The 18,070-nt window shown below is 49.0% G+C and overlaps 1 protein-coding gene across 2 annotated transcripts in view; it reads left to right on the forward strand.

The window, feature by feature from the left end:
- SHANK1 (SH3 and multiple ankyrin repeat domains 1) overlaps nt 1-18,070 on the forward strand; it is a 74,977-nt gene that overhangs the window by 13,817 nt on the left and 43,090 nt on the right. For both annotated transcript variants that reach the window (XM_072615972.1, XM_072615973.1), the window contains 6 exons: nt 2,582-2,659; nt 4,100-4,166; nt 5,230-5,554; nt 7,839-8,032; nt 14,331-14,444; nt 14,602-14,677. In XM_072615972.1, coding sequence (XP_072472073.1) covers nt 2,582-2,659; nt 4,100-4,166; nt 5,230-5,554; nt 7,839-8,032; nt 14,331-14,444; nt 14,602-14,677 — 854 coding nt within the window. The remainder of the gene's footprint in view (nt 1-2,581; nt 2,660-4,099; nt 4,167-5,229; nt 5,555-7,838; nt 8,033-14,330; nt 14,445-14,601; nt 14,678-18,070) is intronic.

Consider the following 18,070-nt stretch of genomic DNA (forward strand, 5'->3'; position numbering starts at 1 on the left):
GAAGTGGAGAAGGAGCCCCGTACCTCCTCCCTATGACGTCTCCATGTTCCTGCCACTTCTACCTTCTTGGGCACCTCTCCCACTCTGCAAGATTGTTCAAAGCCCATTCCTTTCAGCAAAGGAGGGAACTGAGGCATGTGGTGGTGCACCCCTGGCTCCAGACAAGGGGTGATAACTGAAAGGGGAAGGGGCCCCTATGGTCCAGGGATCCTTCAAAGAACAAAGTCAAAATATCCAAGCCCTCGAGATTTCTGCATTCATCTTCTTCTCCAGTCTTACTTCACTCTTTGTGACCCCTGTTTGGGTTTTTTTTGGCAGATACTGGAGTGGTTTGCCCTTTTCTTCTCCAACTCATTTTACACAAGAGGAACCTGAGGCAAGCAGGGTGAAGTGACTTGCCCAGGGTCACACAGCTAGCACGTGTCTGAGACTCGATTTGGACTCAAGGAGTGGAGTCTTCCTGACTCCAGGCCCAGTGCTCTGTGCACTATGGTGCCCCTAGCTGCCTTTCAGCATTCATGTTAGTCTGTAGTCTTTCCTTGAATAGTGTTCCTGACCAGTGACCATAGCCTGATCTTGAAGAAATTCAATGATGGAGAACTCTCTTGAGCTGAGCCTTGAACAATGGGGCTGGCCATGTCTCTGAAGCCAAATTCTCTCTGACTTGGTCTCATGCCACACTATGGCCTGAGTCTCTCTCCTACTAGCCATTTCTATGCCTTCCTTGACCTTCCTGTCCTCTGTTACCAAAGGTCCCTGACAGATCCATCCATCTCTATCTTTATGCCCCTTTATTCATCCTTCATAGCACTCCTAGACTCCCTTAAAGAAGGAGCAATCTGGTCACCATTCAAAAACCTCCCTTGTCTTCCTACTGCCCTGAGACTGACCAAGGCAGACTCCTCTGGTATTTCATGGAGGGCTGCTGCCCTGCTTCTCCATCCAGGCACGCTTATGGGACACCCCTCTGAGAATCAAGTGAAACCAGGGAGAGAGCTTTGTATACCTGGAAGCGTTTTATTTAGCACATCTGTGAAGTCTCATTGAAGTCTTAAGCCATTAAAGATTATGGTTGCACCAAGACTTTGGGGGCATCCTATCTATGTGAGCTATTATTATTATCATCCTTCAAGACTCGGTCTACATGCTGTCTCATCTGGGAAGTCAGCCCTGTGACCCCATACAGAAGTGATCTTTTAGCACCTGATAATTCCTATTATAAATCCATATTATATTGGTATTACATCACTTTTTGCATCCTCAAAAGATTGGCCACCGCCACTCGTTAAGCCATGTAGTGGGGTGAGTAAATGGTGAACTCTGCATCACCACCTGGATGACCCTATGGGTCTTTCGAACCCAAGTATTCTCTAGATGTATGCAAGGTCTCACAGACTGCTTCAGCATGGCATGGAGCTCAGGCTCTTCCAGGTTCAAAAGGCTTCACCTGGGGCCAGTGCTGGTGTTGAGGATGGCCCAGCACAAAGCAGGAGCCTCAGTTCCACAAATGTGGCCTAGTCACTCATGGAAACCATCTCTGGTCTAGAGAGGCTGGGATTTGCTTTGGATTTGACTGTGTTATCTTGTCATCAGCTCTTCCTATATCAACTTTGGGGCTCTCCTGTTCTTAGTTAAGGGCCTTCACTAGTTGTAGCTGTGCAGCCGAGCCCATGAGAAGCCCTCTGTCTGCCCTTACCTAGGTTGGGCCCTGGTCCATTGCTGAGCCTGTACAGAAGGCTGGCCTCCCTGCCAGCAGAACATCTGATAGCCCAGGGTGGCCCTTGGATATGATGAGGCCTCTGAGCAGGACTTTCATAGACTGTATCCAACCTCGAGAAACATTGAATATCAGTATAGCACCATTGTCTGAGGACCTTGTGGCCCAGCTAAATGCTGAGAAGCTCAAGTTTACAGTAGAGCCCCTCTCCTAGTGAGGGGCTATCAGTCAGGCAACAAACATTTATTAAGTGCCAACTAGGTACCAGGCACCATGCTAGGTGAGATTCAAAGAGCAAACAAAGAAAGGCAATGATCCAAATTAGCCCCCACTGATACAATCACTGCCAGGTCCTGACCCCATCCTCCCATTAGACTGGTGGCTCCTTGAGGGCAAGTCTAGGGTTTGAATGAGCTTTGGTTTTATTTTTTTCACCTTCCCTGGGTCTTAGCATTGGCATAGTTGAGTCTTAATAAGTGTTTGTTACATGAAAGAATGAAATATGCTGAGAAGCTAGACCCAGAAAAGAGATTGAAGAGGTGTGAGTGAGTCTGTGAGAAGGTCATTCTGGGTGGGAGAAAGTTCGGGGAATGAGGAAGCACCAGCAGGTGGGTGCTGGGGGTCAGGGGCTGCCCCCAGAAGGGCTCCCAACAGGAGAAGCTCAATCCTGGACCAGGAGCCACCTAGGACAGCCCCAGGCCCCTGCCCTGGCCCCATGTGGCAATTCTGATGTTCTCATGTCCACCCCCTCTTCCATCCTTCATACCATGCCACTCCCTTTGGGATGCCCCAGATCTGCCTGGGGTCTGTTCCCCTACCCTGGTCTGCCCAAACCCTGACCCTCTCCCCCAACCCTGCCTGCAGGAGACGTGTGCCCGAATCCTTCTGTATCGAGGGGCCAACAAGGAGGTGAAGAACAACAATGGACAGACCCCTTTCCAGGTAAGGAGGCCCTGGAGAGCTTAGGGTGGGGAGAGGAGGAAGTAGAGGTGAGGACTGGAAGGAAGGAAGGAAAGAAGGAAGAAAGGAAGGAAATAAGGAAGGGAGGGATGGAGGAAGGGAGGAAGGGAGGGAGGGAGGGAGGAAGGGTAGATAAAGTAAAACAGAAGGTGTGCAAGTAACAGGAGAGAGGAAATGGCAAGAAATAGGAGAGGGCTATGAGTGACATGTAAAGTGGAAGAGGACTTAGGAAAAGAAGGATGAAAGATGGGAAAGGAGAGAAGAGAGGGATGAGGAGGAGGACAGGGGGATAGGAAGAGAAAATGAGGGAGAAGAAAGCTAGAAGAGGGTGATAGGAGAAAATGAGGAGGAAGGATGATAGGGACATGGTCAATGAGTCAACAAGCATTTGGTAAGTGCCTATCGTGTGCCAGGCACTATGCTAGTGCTTAGGAGACAGAGAAAGGCAAACTCTGTCAAGTTCATAATCTAATGGCAGAAACAAAACATAAGCAACTCTGTACAAACAAGACATTTACAAAACAAATTGGAGATAATCCCCAGAGAGAAGACAACATCACGGGGGACAGAGGGATTTCTCCCAGAAGGTGGGCTTTTAATTGAGAGTCAAAGGTTAGGAGGCAGGGATGAGGAGGGAGAGAGGACTAGGCATGGGGGACAGCCAGAGACAATGCCCGGAGCCAGGAGATACAGCATCATCTTGAAGGAATGGCAAGACCAGTCCCTCTGGATTGCAGATGGAAGTTGCAGCAGGACAAAGCAGAGGAAAAGTAGAACGGGGGACAAGGGGAAGGCAGGAGTTAGGAAAGGAGAACTAGGGAAGGGAGGGAAGACATGGAGAGAGCTTGTTGAGGAGAGAAGTGGAGAGAGAAGTGATGGAGGGAACAGGAAAGGAGGGAGGGCAAGGATAGAATAGGGAGGGCAAGAGGAGTGGGTGTGAAGGGCAGTGGTGGAGAGGGCCAACTGAAGAATTGAGAGAGTAGAGAAAGCAAGCAGAAATGAAAGAAGGGGAAGTGAAGAGGAAGAGGAAGGAGAGGCAGAGACATCATGGGAGAAGAGGCACCAGAGAAGATCCAAGTGATGGAGGAAAGGGCAGCAGGAGGGAAGGATACCAAGGAGGCAAAGGGCAGCAGGAGAGGAATGCCAGGGGCAAAGGGCAGCAGGGGGAAAGGATGCCAGGGAAGTAGAAAAGGAGTAATAGGACAGAGGGGTAAGGGCAGGAGGAAGCATTTAGGTCAAGGAATAATTGGAAAATGGGTGTGATGTGGAAGGGATATGGAGAGAGTGGGGAGGATGGTGTTAGAAGAACATGCCTAATTAGAAAGCTTTGAGGGAGCAGGCTAGAGCTAGGTTCACTACCATGACTGTTCTTACCTGGCCCCTGGGGTCACTTCCTCTCTTCTCTGCCCCCATCTGGGCCAGGTGGCTGTAATAGCTGGCAACTTTGAGCTGGGGGAGTTGATCCGAAACCACCGAGACCAGGATGTGGGTGAGTGAGGTGGGAGCTGGAGCTTGGGGGGAAGGGTTGAGGGAGACATGGCAGACAAGAGAGGAGTATGTGTGGAACATGATGGTGCCTGATCTTGGGGTGGGCTGAGCAAAGGCTACAGGGTTGAGAGAGAGAGTTCTGGGGAGTGTGTGGGGCTGTGCTTGCCCCTACCCAAGCTCATCTCCCCATTTTCCCTTCTCCCCTTATCTCTACTTCCATCCTCCACATCTCTGCCTCCATCCCCCCACATCTCTGCCTCCATTGTCCCTTGTCAATTTCCATATCTCCATCTTTCTACTCTCACCATCTCTTTCTTTCTCCCTATTTTCCTTATTCTCATTTCATCTCTTCCCTCTCTTATCTCTTCACTACTTTCCATCTTCCCTTCCCTTATCCCTACATATCTTCTCTAATTTCTCTCCAATGCTCTCTTCCCTTATCTCCCCAAATCCCCCTTTGTCTCCCTCATCTCTTCCCCCCTACTTCTCCATGTTGAATTTGTTCTCCTTCCTCTCATCTCTTCCTCTTTCTTCATCTCTCTCCACCTCTCTCATCCGTCTCTCCCCTCATTGCTCTCTCAACCTCATCTTTCTATCTCCACTCACATCTCTCCCCTTTTCCCTCGCTACTTTTCTTTCCCCACATCCCTCCCTCCTCTCTGCTTTCACCCTCATCCTTTTCACCTACCCATGTCCCCCTTTCTTATCTCCCCTTTCATCTCTATTTCCTTCTATCCTCGTACTCCATTTCTCTTCTCTTCCCTTTCTCTATCTTCCCAACCTCACTTCTCTCCCTATTGCTTCTTTCTCATGCATCTTCCCATTCTCCTCTCCTCTTTCCCTCCATCTGTCCATGACCTCCCTTTTTCTTCATCTCCCCCTTTCCCAATTTCATTTCTCCTCAACCCCCCTTCCTCTTATCTCATCTCTCTCCTCTTTTCCTTTTTCTCTCCCCTCTCTCATTTTCCTTTTCTCATCTCTTGTCCTTCTCTCCACCATTTTTACTGACCCCCATCTTTCCCCAAATCTCTCTCCCTCATCTCCACTCTAACCCACCCTACTAGTCCCCTTCCAGGAGTCCCCCAAGTATGCAGCCCGTCGGAGGGGGGGTCCACCAGGCACAGGGCTGACTGTGCCCCCGATGCTGCTCCGAGCTAACAGCGACACCAGCATGGCACTGCCTGATTGGATGGTGTTTTCACCCTCTGGGCCCCCTGGCCCTGGTCCTGCCCCAGCGGCCCCAGCTCCGACAACCCCCTCCACCCCAGGCACCAAACTCAGCAGCGGCACTCTGCGTAGTGCCAGCAGCCCTCGGGGTGCCCGTGCCCGCTCCCCTTCCCGAGGGAGGCACCCAGAGGAGGCAAGGAGGCAACCCCGGGGACGGCCCAGGTAGGGGGAACTACTGATCTCCCCAAAATCCCTTTTTCCTATTCCCAAGACCTCTTTCCTCATAAATGGCCAAGGAAGACCCCAGTCCCTCACAGATAGCCAGGAATGCACCATTGCTCTTCCCACATTCCAACTCCTTTTCCCCATGAACATCCAGAGAAATCTCTACCCCTCCTAATCCTCTTCTCCCACTCCCAAGATCCCCTTTCCCCATAAAATTCCTAATCTTCATCCCTCCACCTACTCTCAATACCCTTGTCCCCCTTACCCTGCTCTCAATATTCCCCTTTCCTATTGACAGCCAGGAAAGCCCCTGCCCTCCCTGTAAATCCTTCTTCCTTCCTACTTCCTCTCTATTTTCCTTTACTCATGCCTGTCCCCAGTATCCCCATCCTTCCTTCCCATGCATGACCAGATGAACCTCTAACTCTCCCATCAGTCCTACCTCCCAACCCACAGATGACCTGGGAATCCCCAGCTCTCCATAAATGATTCTCCATAGATTCCCCCAATTTCTTCTTCCTCGTGGACTTCCAAATGTCCCATATCCCTCCTTTCCCACTTCCAACACCTTTGTTTTTCATAGATTGTCAGAAAAACCCTCAACTGTCCCATTCCTGTTCCCCAGCCTATACCTCCCTTCCCTACAGAAGCTGATATCCCTAACCTTCCACATCTACTCCCTAAATCACTCCTATTCCATTCCCTAATTTCTTACCCATCCAAGAAGTCATGATCATATCAAATTCCCCAGATGCCCAAATTGCTTTTCCAAGACCCCTTCAATGCATCCATTTCTTTTATAAGTATTCATTAAAATATCTACTATGTGTAGAATAGTATGCCCAGCACTAGGAAAGGTATAGAGATAAAATATAGTTCCTGCTTTCAAGGCCCTTCCAGGCAAGGAAAGGTGATGTAAAACTTACAAGGATCAATGTTAACTTAAAGAGAGGTCTCTAGTACAGTGCCATAGGTCTCTTCTCTTGGGCCCCATCAACATTTAGATTGCATGTTTATCAAATGTAAAGCTATCCAAGAGTTGGGAAAGAGCACTAATAGGCTAAATGAGTTAGAATCCAAGAAGATCTTGTTAGGCTAGAATCATAGGCTAATGGGTTGGTGACTTTAAGATAGAACTGAATAGGAATAAATGTAAAGCCATCCTCATGGGACTCAAAAAGCCAACAGCACAAGTACAGGATCGGGGAGGTGTGGCAAGACTATATCTCAGAAGAAGAAATGCTTGGGGGTCTGAGTAGGCTACAAGCTTGGTATGAACCCCAAAAGCACATTTGATTTCAGGACATAAGATCAGAGAGAATTCTCTGAGAGGGTGATGTGATGCTTCCTGCCCTAGGCAGGCAGTAGCTGGAGCACGTGACACAGAGGATTCTGTCCACTTCTAGAGGTCACATTTCAGGAAAACACTTGATGACCTGGAACTTGTCTAGAGGAGGGTGGCTTTGGGGGGTGTGAGGGAAAGAAGGAACTTAGAAGAGTGCTGAACCAGGATTGGCTGAAGGCACTGGGGAGTGTAGTCTGAAGCAGGAAAGCCCTCGGGATCCATGCTAAGTGGGCCCGGCTATATGAAAGACTGGCAGCAGGAAGGGACTGAGCCCTGCTTTGCTTCATCAGAAGATAGAGTTGGGAGCAAGAACAGTGAGCTTCAGAGAGGTCGATTAGCTTAATGTAAAAAACCAACCCGTCCTAGTGACAGAATTGACCAACCGTGGGATGTTCTCCTTCTCTGGAGATCAGGATGCCTTGGAAGACATGTTAGCTGGCATAGCCATGATTTGGACAGGAGCAGGCTTGTATCTCAAGCCCTTTTGGCTCTGATGTTCTTCAGTTCTAAATAAGAAGGGTCAGGTCATTCTGTGGAAGACTTCGAATACCAAGGGAAGGAATACATACTTGTTTCTGGGGGCTATAGGGAGCTATGGATATTTTCTGAAGAGTGTAGGGATATGGGCAGAATGTAAGAGTGAGAGGAAATGACTCTGATATTCTGTGAAAAACAGATTTAAAAGGGAGAGGTTGTTGGATGAAGAGACTTCCACAGTAAGATTGCCTTGGGGTAGAGGTAGCTATGGAGAGAGATAGGAAGCCCCCAGTCACCCCTCCCTGACTTTCTGGCTCCCATTCCACTTAGTTCCTACCAAAGGCCTTTCCACTCAGTATGCACCAAGCCCCATCCCCTTCTCCCCTCCCCCCCTCCTCTACCCCATGGTGCTCCTTGGACATCCCCTTTCCCTCAACACTCCTTATATATATATCCCAGCTCCAGTGGGACACCCAGAGAGGGGCCAGCTGGGGGCACAGGGGGATCCGGGGGCCCTGGGGGCTCCCTGGGAAGCCGGGGACGGCGACGGAAGCTCTACACAGCAGTACCAGGACGCTCCTTCATGGCCGTGAAGCCATACCAGGCCCAGGGCGAGGGGGAGATCTCCTTGAGCAAGGGAGAGAAGATCAAAGGTACCTGGGGTTGGGGTGGTGGGATGGGCTTGATGGGCATGCGTGGGGGTGTAATCAATTTACTAGTGTTTCTGGAGTGCCTGCTATGTGTAAGGCCCTGGAGGGTACAAATGAATAAGACATGTTCCTACCCTCAAGGAGCTTATAATGGAGTTGGGGAAGCAGGACATATATGGAAAAATACAAAAACAAAATATAATATGCTAAAAATTTCTGATTTCATCAGCATCAGGACCCCTCCCCTCTACCAAAGCAGATGGAAACAGGCCTGTAACTTAGTAGGGAGTTTTGCCCAGGGGGCAAATGAAAGAGGAGCAATTTGGCTAAAGTCAGGTAGCTTTGGTGTTATCAGTGGTATGGGGATGCCTGACCGAGCTGGCCCAATGGTGCCTTCAGAGAAGTGTGGCCTTTCTGAAGAGAACAGAAGGATCTGTGATATATTACCACCATGCCAAGGCAGCTGGTGCTCAATGACCAAGGCCAGGCAAGTTATGGCAGGGTTGAGCTAGCTTGAGAGGCTACAAAACCTGAATCCAGGGACAAATTGGACGTCTGTCATCCAAGATCCAGAGAGATTTGTTACCAAGTTGGCTACAGGGGGTTGCATTTTCCAGGCACTCTGAAAATTCATTGAGGAGTCACGAACTGTACATGTATCAGCAGAGTGAGTACCCACATGGATGAAATCATCAGTCAGTCGATCCAGAAGCACTGATGAAGTCCATTGGCAGACCAAAGTGAGGCAAAACCTGCCCTCAAGAAGCTACCATTCTTCACAGGGACATCAGCACGCTCATCAATGACGAGAGAGGTGCAGGATGTATACAAAGGGAATACATGGGTTGAAACAAATAACAAAAACAACTAAAGCAAACTTTTCCTATAATCAACTGTGTGGAGTAGGGAGTGCAAAAATCCTCCTGCATCTTACAGATGAGGAGAAAACAGAGAAGGGCCATCATTACTGGGGCTTCGCTACTCCAAATTCAACCCTCTTTCTACTCCATTCTGCCATAATGCAATCCAATTCAGTTTGGCAAACACTGGGATAGGCAGATAAGTTACAAGAGACGTGGTCTTATCTCTGCACTTCAGGACTTGGCCACAGCATGATGGGGGACATGATGTGTATGTAGACAGAAAAGATGCAGACTAATATAGACAAGAGTACCAGAGAAGTGCCAACAAAGTGTTAAGTGGCACCTTGGAGGAAGGGAGAGATAGAGAGATTCAGCAGGTGCAGGGCAGGGAAAGAGAGACATTGGAGTTTAGGAAATAGGGTAAACTGGATCGTGGAGAAGTGCTCAGTGTGTCTGAGGAATGATAATTGACCAACTATGGCTGGAGGGTAGAGCATATGGTGGGCATGTGGACAAGACAGGGCTGGGTGTGGAGAGTCCTGAATGCTAAGCTAAGGAATTTGAACTTTTCTCTGTGGGCAATAGGGAACTCTGGGAGGGAATTAGTCTGAGCAGAGGCATTCCTCCAAGTAAATTCTCTCAGGTAAGAACTAGGGGCAAACTGCATAAGGCATCGAAAAGGGAAACCAGGGAAGCACAAACTCTGGTGGCTCCTCAGGGGAAAGCCTTCAGGAAGACAGATCCAGGGACAACATAGCTGCCCATCTATCATCTGAGGAGCAGTGCAGAGAGTCCCATTACCAGCAGACTGGTCAGAGCAACTCATGACATCGTCTCCTAAAACATGGAAAGCTTGGGATCTTTGTCAGTGGCAAAAATGACCCACCGTTGATGACTTCAGCAATGCCAGAAGAGTTGGAGATTATAATTCAATAAAGCAAGGAATGCCTTTTGCATTTTGGGTGGCCCCTCCACAGAAGATTTGTGGGAAGACAGGTACAGGAACTGCACAGAAAGAGATGGGGTAAGAGATGCCTTGGCTGAAGGAGGGCACTTACTCCTTCATCCCAATTCCCAATCCTTGAGATACTGAGTATGATCATTAGAGGGGCTCCTCCACCCCACCGAGCTCAACCTCTGTGGAAGCTGACACAATGGTATGGATAAGGTGTGCACTAGTGCTGAGTTCTATTGGTGGAAGCAGGATGTCGATTCTATCACAGTTCTTTTCATCGTTGAAAAATTAGACATTAAAAAAACAACACCAATTATAGACTGTACTATTGTCATACATGAGTCAGATTTGAGAGGAAAATGGTGGCCAATAGTCAAACTAATTGCTGTTCAGTCATTTTTCTGTGATTTTTGTGTCTGACTCTCCATGAACCCATCTGGGGTTTTCTTGGCAGAGATTCTGGAGTGCTTTGCCATGTCCTTCTCCAGCTCATTTTACAGATGAGGAACTGAGGTGAATGGGAAGAAGTGACTTGCCCAGAGTCACACAGTCAGGAAGTGTCTGAGGCCAGATTTGAACTCAGGAAAATAAGTCTTCCTCACTCTAGGCCATGCTGTGTCCACTGCATTACCCAGTTGCCCTGTCAAATCAGTAGAGAGACTCGTGGAAGACATTGTTTGAGAAGTGTGCAGTGAGTGTTGAGTTCAAAGGGAGGGATCACTGTGACCTGGGTGGTCAAGAAAGACTTCATCAAGAGGTTATGACTTGTCTGGAACCTTGAGAGACAGGGGGAGGAGAAGGCAGCTGTGAATGTCGAATGTGCACTGTTTTCCATGTGACCATGAGAGAATTACTAAAACTGCTTAGCCTGCTTCTTCATCTGTAAAATAGGGATGATAATACCATACAACCGATATCACCGGGTTCTTGTGAGGATCAAATGGAATCATGAGCATAATGTGTTTTTTGTAACCAGAGGCTTGTCAGCAGTTTATTATCCTCTTCCTCCTGGAAAGGGGGGCAGAGAGGCAAGGGGCATGGTGGAGAGAGGGCTGAGGGTTTCTCTGGGAACCGAAATAAGCTGGCTTTGGGTCTCTTAAAATTGTTATTGATGGATGCAAAGAATGAGATGAGGGCTGGGTATGGGTACACGAAGCTCCCTCTTTCGTCACAGCTTGGATCCTTTTCTGCACCTTTGAATTTTGTTTCCGATTTTCAGTATTTCCTTGCTGTCTTGTTTCTCTACCACCTGCAGTTCCAATGTGTCTCTTCCCTAGCTTTCATCTTCCCCAGAAAGCCATTGCTGGCAACAAAGAACAAAAAGTTCAATCCACCAAATGTTACTTCTTAGCAAGCTGATTAACCTCTGTGGGCCTGTTTCCTCACCTATAAAATTAGGATACCTGCAGGCCCTAAAGGGCCTTGAACTTGGACACATGAAACCAGGATTCAAATTCTGTCTTTGACATTTGTACTAGTTGTGTACATTTACCAGATAAGTCATCTTAGCCCTCTGAGCCTCAGTCTCTTAATCTGTAAAATGGGGAAAATGATATTTACATAACATAGCGTAACTAGTCGTAGTAGAGTTGTCATAAGGAAAGTGAGCTTTGCTCACTTTCTAAAGTGAGCTATAAAAATCATGTAAGTGTATACTGTTACTACTCCTGAAGGCATTCTGTGTGGAATAAAACTGAGCATGGGAGTGGAGGCAGAAGGCTGATTGAAACTGACAATCAGTGGGACAAGTGTGAGAGATGAGCAGGGAGTGGAAAAGTGTATTCATGTCCTGATTCTGGTACCTGTGGCCTTGAGCGAGTCCCTGAATGTTCATTTTGAGCTTGAGATTCAGCAAATGTGAGAGGAGGTGACTGAGCATCTTTGAAGTTCCTGCTCACTCTCTGGTCTTGGAGTGTGGGATGAACCCATAAGGGTTAGTGTTAGTAAGGTTGGAAAGGCAGGTGAGGATCAGGTTGCTACTGGTTGCCATTGGCCTTCACTAAGAATTTGAAGTGTTAGCTGAAATGTTGGACAGCCTTTATCAAGATGAAACTGGACAGGAAGAAATGGCTCATTCTGCCCTTAGATACCCAATGGCGACAGCCTAAGTGCACAAGAGACCCTGAAGATCTTTTTCACAGACTACTGACTCCAAATGAGTCTGGTGTGACAACAGACTGAAGTGTACAGCCTAAGGTGACCTTAGACAGCATGGAGAGACACAATGTCCCTGTACTCTTCCCCTGTCAATCTGTCTTGAGTTCTGGGTTTAATTCCAGGGGTCATGTCTGAAGAAGGACATTGACATATGAGCACTCATCCAGAGAAGTGAGATGTGAGACAGGAAGGAGCTTTACAGCCACACTACAGGAGGAGGACTCCTGGAAGTCTCCATCTTTCAGACTTCTCTTCCTTCAAAGTTCAGCTTGGGTGCCACCTTGAATCCTTCCTTAACGTCCCCTCCAAGTGAAAGCACTCCTAGTTTCCCCCCAAGTGCTCTGTGTGGATCTCCACTTTGCTCTATCATATCCACTCTACTCCCCACCCCAGGAGAAAATAAGCAGTTTGAGGGAAACATGGGTGTCCCTTGTAACTAGCATAGCCTTTAATGGACATACATTGAATGAATGTGTACAGTGATAATGTTGGCACTTCCTAAATGCATGTTTCCTGGTGGAATGTTTTAGGGCTATAGAGGTCATTTGCCTCTCTTTTAGCAAACCATTTGATCAAGTTTCTTGTGCTTTTCTTATGGAAAAGATGGAGAGATATAGGCTAGAAGATAATAAAATCGGTGAATCTGGTTGGAGGAATTTGAGGTGCTTAGCTTGGAAAAGAGAAACATGAAAGAGGATGAGTATTTGAAAGGTGATCATGGGAGAGAAATGAAATGTGGTTGTGTGAATTCCTGCACAGGTCCTATTTGGCCAATGTGCCCCCCAAGCCCTTCCCAACTGTCCTGGGGGGCAGCTTGCACAGAATGGTCTTTGAGGTCATTGCATATCAACTATGTGATGTGATAAAAGGGATTCTTGCCCGTCCATGACCTCTGAGTTTCCTCCCAGTTTGGAGAAGCCCTATGTGCAGCAGCTGAGGTCCCTCCCAGCTGTGAGATGCTAGGATTCTATGAGAGTGGGCAGAGAGAGGGAGAAGGGAGAAGGGAACCTTCAGTATCCAGTGAAACAATATGGAGTTTATTTCTCATTTGACATGACTTTCTGTAATCTCATGCCAATAATTTTGAGTGCATGAAAAGACATTTTGTCCTCACTTCTGTTTCCCTGGACTCCTCTCTAAGGGTTCCTGGTGGTAAAAAATTGCATCCAGTTGTGTGTGGGGGAGGCTAATGGGAGAGGAGGAGTTATGATTGTCTTTCCTTCTTAAAGCCCAAGCTGGGGGATGCAGGCGAACTCCTTGACCAAAATAAATAAATAACAGCAGTGTTGAGAAGAGGTGTGTGTGTGGGTTGAGGAGAGCAGAAATTAAAAGCTTTGCAATAGAAATATTTAGGAAGCAGTTGGGGATGTTTCACCTGAACAAGAGAAGATATTAAGGTGGAGGCAGGGGTAAAGCTGCTATCTTCAAATATAGGAGGGGCTGGCAGTGTTGAGGAAGAGGGAGTAGACATGTACATCTTGGCCCCAGAGGGTCAAACTAGAACCATTTGGCTTCCGTTTGACATGGTCATCAGAACTGTCCAAAAGTAGAGCCAGGTGCTCTTGGGAAGTAGGGTTATCCCTATCAATAGAAGGTAACTGGTCACTTCTCAGGGACATTAGAGATGTTGCTTTAGGTAGAGTTTGGATGAAGTACCTTCTAAAGTCTCTCCCAGCCTGGGGGATATTGAGAAGGTGCCTGCCCAGGGTGAAGATAACTTCTAAGGTCACTCCTAATGCTAAAATTTTATCATTCTGTGAGATAAAGGGATGAGGAGGGAGATCTAGGATCCTTTCTCCCCAGAGGTGGTATAAGCCAAAAACAGAAAGGAAGGAAGGAAGGAAGGAAGGAAGGAAGGAAGGAAGGAAGGAAGGAAGGAAGGAAGAAAGGAAGGAAGGAAGGAAGAAGCCCAAAGAGAGATTAAAGAAATTCCCTAACAACTGATTATGAATAAGTTTTTGAGACAAATGGGGGATGCTTGGTGGAGAGCAGGGTACCCTTGACCTTCAGAGAAGAGTATGTCCTCTTCCTTGGAGCACCAGAGAAGGCCAGAAACTTGGGCTAACCCACTGGGCTACTGCATAGAGTCATACAGTGTCAGAGCTGAAGGGACTTCAGAGATCATGTCATCCACCCCTCACCTGCCCATAAATCTTCTGCAATACAGCTGACAAGAACAGGGTCATGTCTAACATTATACTTAAGGACTTACTGATTAGGGGAAGGTCTGTAGAGGTCTGTACAGTCAATAGAAGAAAGCTACTGGATGGTAGGAAGATGGTGAACAGATTCTGAATGTGCTTCCCTGTCTTGCTCTCTGGCCCAGTGCTCAGCATCGGGGAAGGAGGCTTCTGGGAAGGTCAGGTCAAAGGTCGAGTTGGCTGGTTCCCCTCAGAGTGCCTAGAGGAGGTGGCTAATCGCTCCCAAGAGGGAAAGCAAGGTAACACAACCTCCATTTCTTTGGTTGGGGATGAGGGGATTGGACTATTGATGGGAAGTCTGTTAAGCGGAGAGAGAAGGCTGTGGGTGGAGGAAGGGAAGGAAGAGTGATCTGGAGATGTCACTCAGGTTCCCCCCCCAACCCTTCCTCCATCCAGAAAGTCGAAGTGACAAAGCCAAAAGGCTCTTCCGACATTACACCGTGGGCTCTTATGACAGCTTTGACGCCCCCAGGTAAGGAGATCTCTCAATCCCCCTACTTCTGTCCTCACCCACTGTCCATTGCCTTTGAACTCCATTTTCCCAATCCATTCTAAGATTGTTCTAACTGACAGGTCCATTTGAGGTCATCTTGTCCTATCTTCTTATTTTGTAGAGGAGGAAGCTGAGCCCATAGAGGGCAAGGGACTTCCCCAAGATCACACAGCTTGCAGAGTTAGAAACAGAATGAGAGTTCAGACTCCAATCTAGAGCCTCTGATGTAGTATCCAGCATACTATGTACTCCCACCCCCAAGCTGCCTCTCCTTGAATGCAGATCCATTTCCTTCTCTGAAGGGAATCCTCTCAGAAGGGAATCCTGACCCTATTGAGTAGGGCAGGAATTAGCTACAGGAGACAAATACGTCCCTCTCTCTGTCTATATAATCCAGAGTCAGGGGTTGGGGGAATCAATAAGCACATGCCCTATCTCACTAATGCTTATACCCAGACTGGTCGGTTGGAGAAATGTCCTGGCCCTGGGAGCTTGGGCCAGGAATAATTGGGAGCAAAAGGAGAGGAGGGGGCTAGTAATAGGATGTGCTGGTTTGTTTTCTCTCTCCAGTTGCTGACTGACCTTCTGAAACTAGTAGATGCAAGGGGTTGAACTTGGTTTGGAGAGGAAGGGTCTGGAAGGGGAAAGACCTGTGTGTGTATGTGTATGTAGATATGTGTGCATATGGACCTGTTCCCAAGGCTAGTACAATTTTTTGAACCTGTGTATTTCTGGGAATATATATGAGTATGAATATGTTTCCCTGAAAATGTATTTTCAAGTGGGTATGTTCACCCATTCATTCTATGACTATTTACTAAGCACCTACTATGTGCAAAACCATGCAAACATGATTAAGATAGGGGACATATGTCTTGGTGATCACTATTATGTATACATGCTTGCATCCCAGTGGCTGTGTCCCTTTAATAATAATATATTTTTGAGTGTATGTTTCTGTGTTTGTGTGTGTGTGTGTGTGTGACCCTGAGTATGGGCAGGTACTTTTCACTGAGCGTCTTTATGTCCTTATGTCTTGCTGTGTGAGTGACCCTGCTTACGTGTGTTTTCTCCTTGGGTTTCTGCTTATGATTTTGTTGATTTGTATGTGTGTTTTTTCAGGTGTGTATGTGTGTCTTGACATATGCCTAAGTGTCTCCATGGGCATGTTCCTGAATCTATCTGCATATCCATATGTATCCCTGTGAGTGGCTGTGTATTTTCAGGGAATGGGTGTGTATGCGTGTGCCCACATGTGCCTTCTGGGACTGTCTGTCTCATTACATGCCTAATTTCTTCTTGTCTGCCTTTGTATCTAACTCTGTTTATCTACATGCCTTTGTATCTGGGTCTCTGGGAGGCTTTGGCTACCTCTGCTGCCAGGACAGAAGGCTGCAGGGGGAGAAGGAGGCTCAGTTTAGTGTCTTAGATCCAACTCAAGAAGGTCCTGCTTTAATGGTGTTATTACATTAAATGTGTCCCAAACCTGTGTGTTTGTGTTCTGGCCAGTGGAAAAGGGTTTGGGGATGGATAGAAGGGAAAAGGAAGATGGGGGACAGGGACTGTGTTACCCTACACCTGCATTTATGTCTGAGGCATCTGGACCTATTCATATCCCCTAATTAAGACTTTCTTGGTTTGCCTGTTTCCCTCTTCCTTCACCAGCTCCTTCCCATCTGTCCCTCTCGTTTCCTGTTCCTCTTCCTGGGCCCCCCTTCCCCATCCCCTTCTTTCTCTCTCCCTCTGTCCTTGTCTCCCTCCCCTCTCTCCTTGCATTCCCACCATGCCTTGTGGGCCTGTTTCTCTGCCATCCTCATGTTGCTGTGGTGTCAGCTGTTGAGAATCATCTCCCTAAGACAAACTCTTTTCTGCATCCCTTTTCACATTGTATGTTTCACTCTGGCTGCCTCTTTCCATTTGTGCACACGTGTGTGTGTGTGTGTGTGTGTGTGTGTGTGTGTGTGTGTATGTGTGAAAGAAAGAGACAGAGAGAGAGAGGAGAGACAGACAGACAGACAGATAGACAGAGCCTGAGAGGGAGAGACCCTGCTTTGGAGCTCTCCTCCCCTCATCCTCCAGCCTGCGGTGGCTCAGCACGCACACCTCTTTCACTCTGCCCTCACCATGTTGTGTCCATAGATGGTTTCACTAGAACGCTGCTGAGGGCTGCTCATGCTCTCTCTGGCCCTGCTTGTGCAGTGTGGTTTGTTTTGTGTTGTGTGTCCCTCTCTCCTCTCTCACTCAGTCTGCACCTGCGCGGGAGGGCTCTGGAGGGAGGAGAAGTGGAGGGGGGGGGATCAGACCGGAAGTGCCTCCCCCCTTCTTCTCCTCCTCCCCCCCTTCTCGCCCCTCCCCCTTCTCCCGCCAAGGGGGCCCTTGCGTTCCCCTCCAGGTCTCCCCTCCCCCCCTCCTCACTCCCAGCCCCCCTACGCAGCCCAGCGCAGGATGCCAAGGGGTTAAAGGCAGGCGCCTGCCCGCCTGCCTCCCGCTCTGTCAGCGGTGCTGAAACCGGCGGCGCTGTCCCTGGTGCTGAACCCGGCGCTGTCCGTGGTATTGAACCCAGCCCCCTCCCCCCCGAGCCCCCCAGCATGTGAGCCTCCTTCTCCCTACCCCGCTTCCCCCCTGCCCCCCCGGGGGGGTCGTGCCCCCTCCCTCCCCCGGCGCGGGTCAGCATGAGGTGGGGCCTGGGGGCCCGGACACGGGGGACGCGGGGGCGGCCGGGACCGGGGCCGGGGCCAGGGCGATGGCTTTGTCTGCGGCCGGTGGCAGTAGCGGTGAAGGGGGGGCCCCCCTGCCGCAGCCGCCCCCCCTGTCCTCCAGCTGGCCGGCCCTGGGGCCCCGGCGGCGCAGCGTCTGGTATATCTACAGGTAATGGAGCCCCCAAACACCCTCTTTCCCCCTCCTCCCATTGGATGGATCCCTTTCCCAGGATCTCTTTTTCTAGTCTCCCTGGGCCAAAAACCCTCTTGCCTCCCCTTGCCCAGGACCCCCTCTTCATTGAATCTCCCTCCCTCAGCACTTTTACCGGATTCTACCCTTACCCCACAGCCCCTTCCAATTTTCCACCTCTCCAACCCATCTTCTCCCTCCCTGGTTGCTCCCAAACCCCTCCCCCCAACTTCAGGGACACTCTATCTCCAGTCCTTTCACGCTGGGCCCCTACCTTTACTCTCCATCTCTCCAATCCCATGCCCTTCTTCGACTCTCCAGGCCCCTGAGAACCATCTCCCTAGTGCCCCCTAATTCCAGGACACCACTGTCCACATATCCCTTTCCCCACCCCCATCCCTTTCCTTAGCTTCCTCCATCAAAAGGCCCCTCTCTATTCAGCCCCTCTTGGGGCTCCTTGCCTCCCCATCTCCAACCCCTAGC

Source organism: Notamacropus eugenii, chromosome 5, assembly GCF_028372415.1.
Source record: "Notamacropus eugenii isolate mMacEug1 chromosome 5, mMacEug1.pri_v2, whole genome shotgun sequence".
NCBI classification, from domain to species: Eukaryota; Metazoa; Chordata; class Mammalia; order Diprotodontia; family Macropodidae; genus Notamacropus; species Notamacropus eugenii.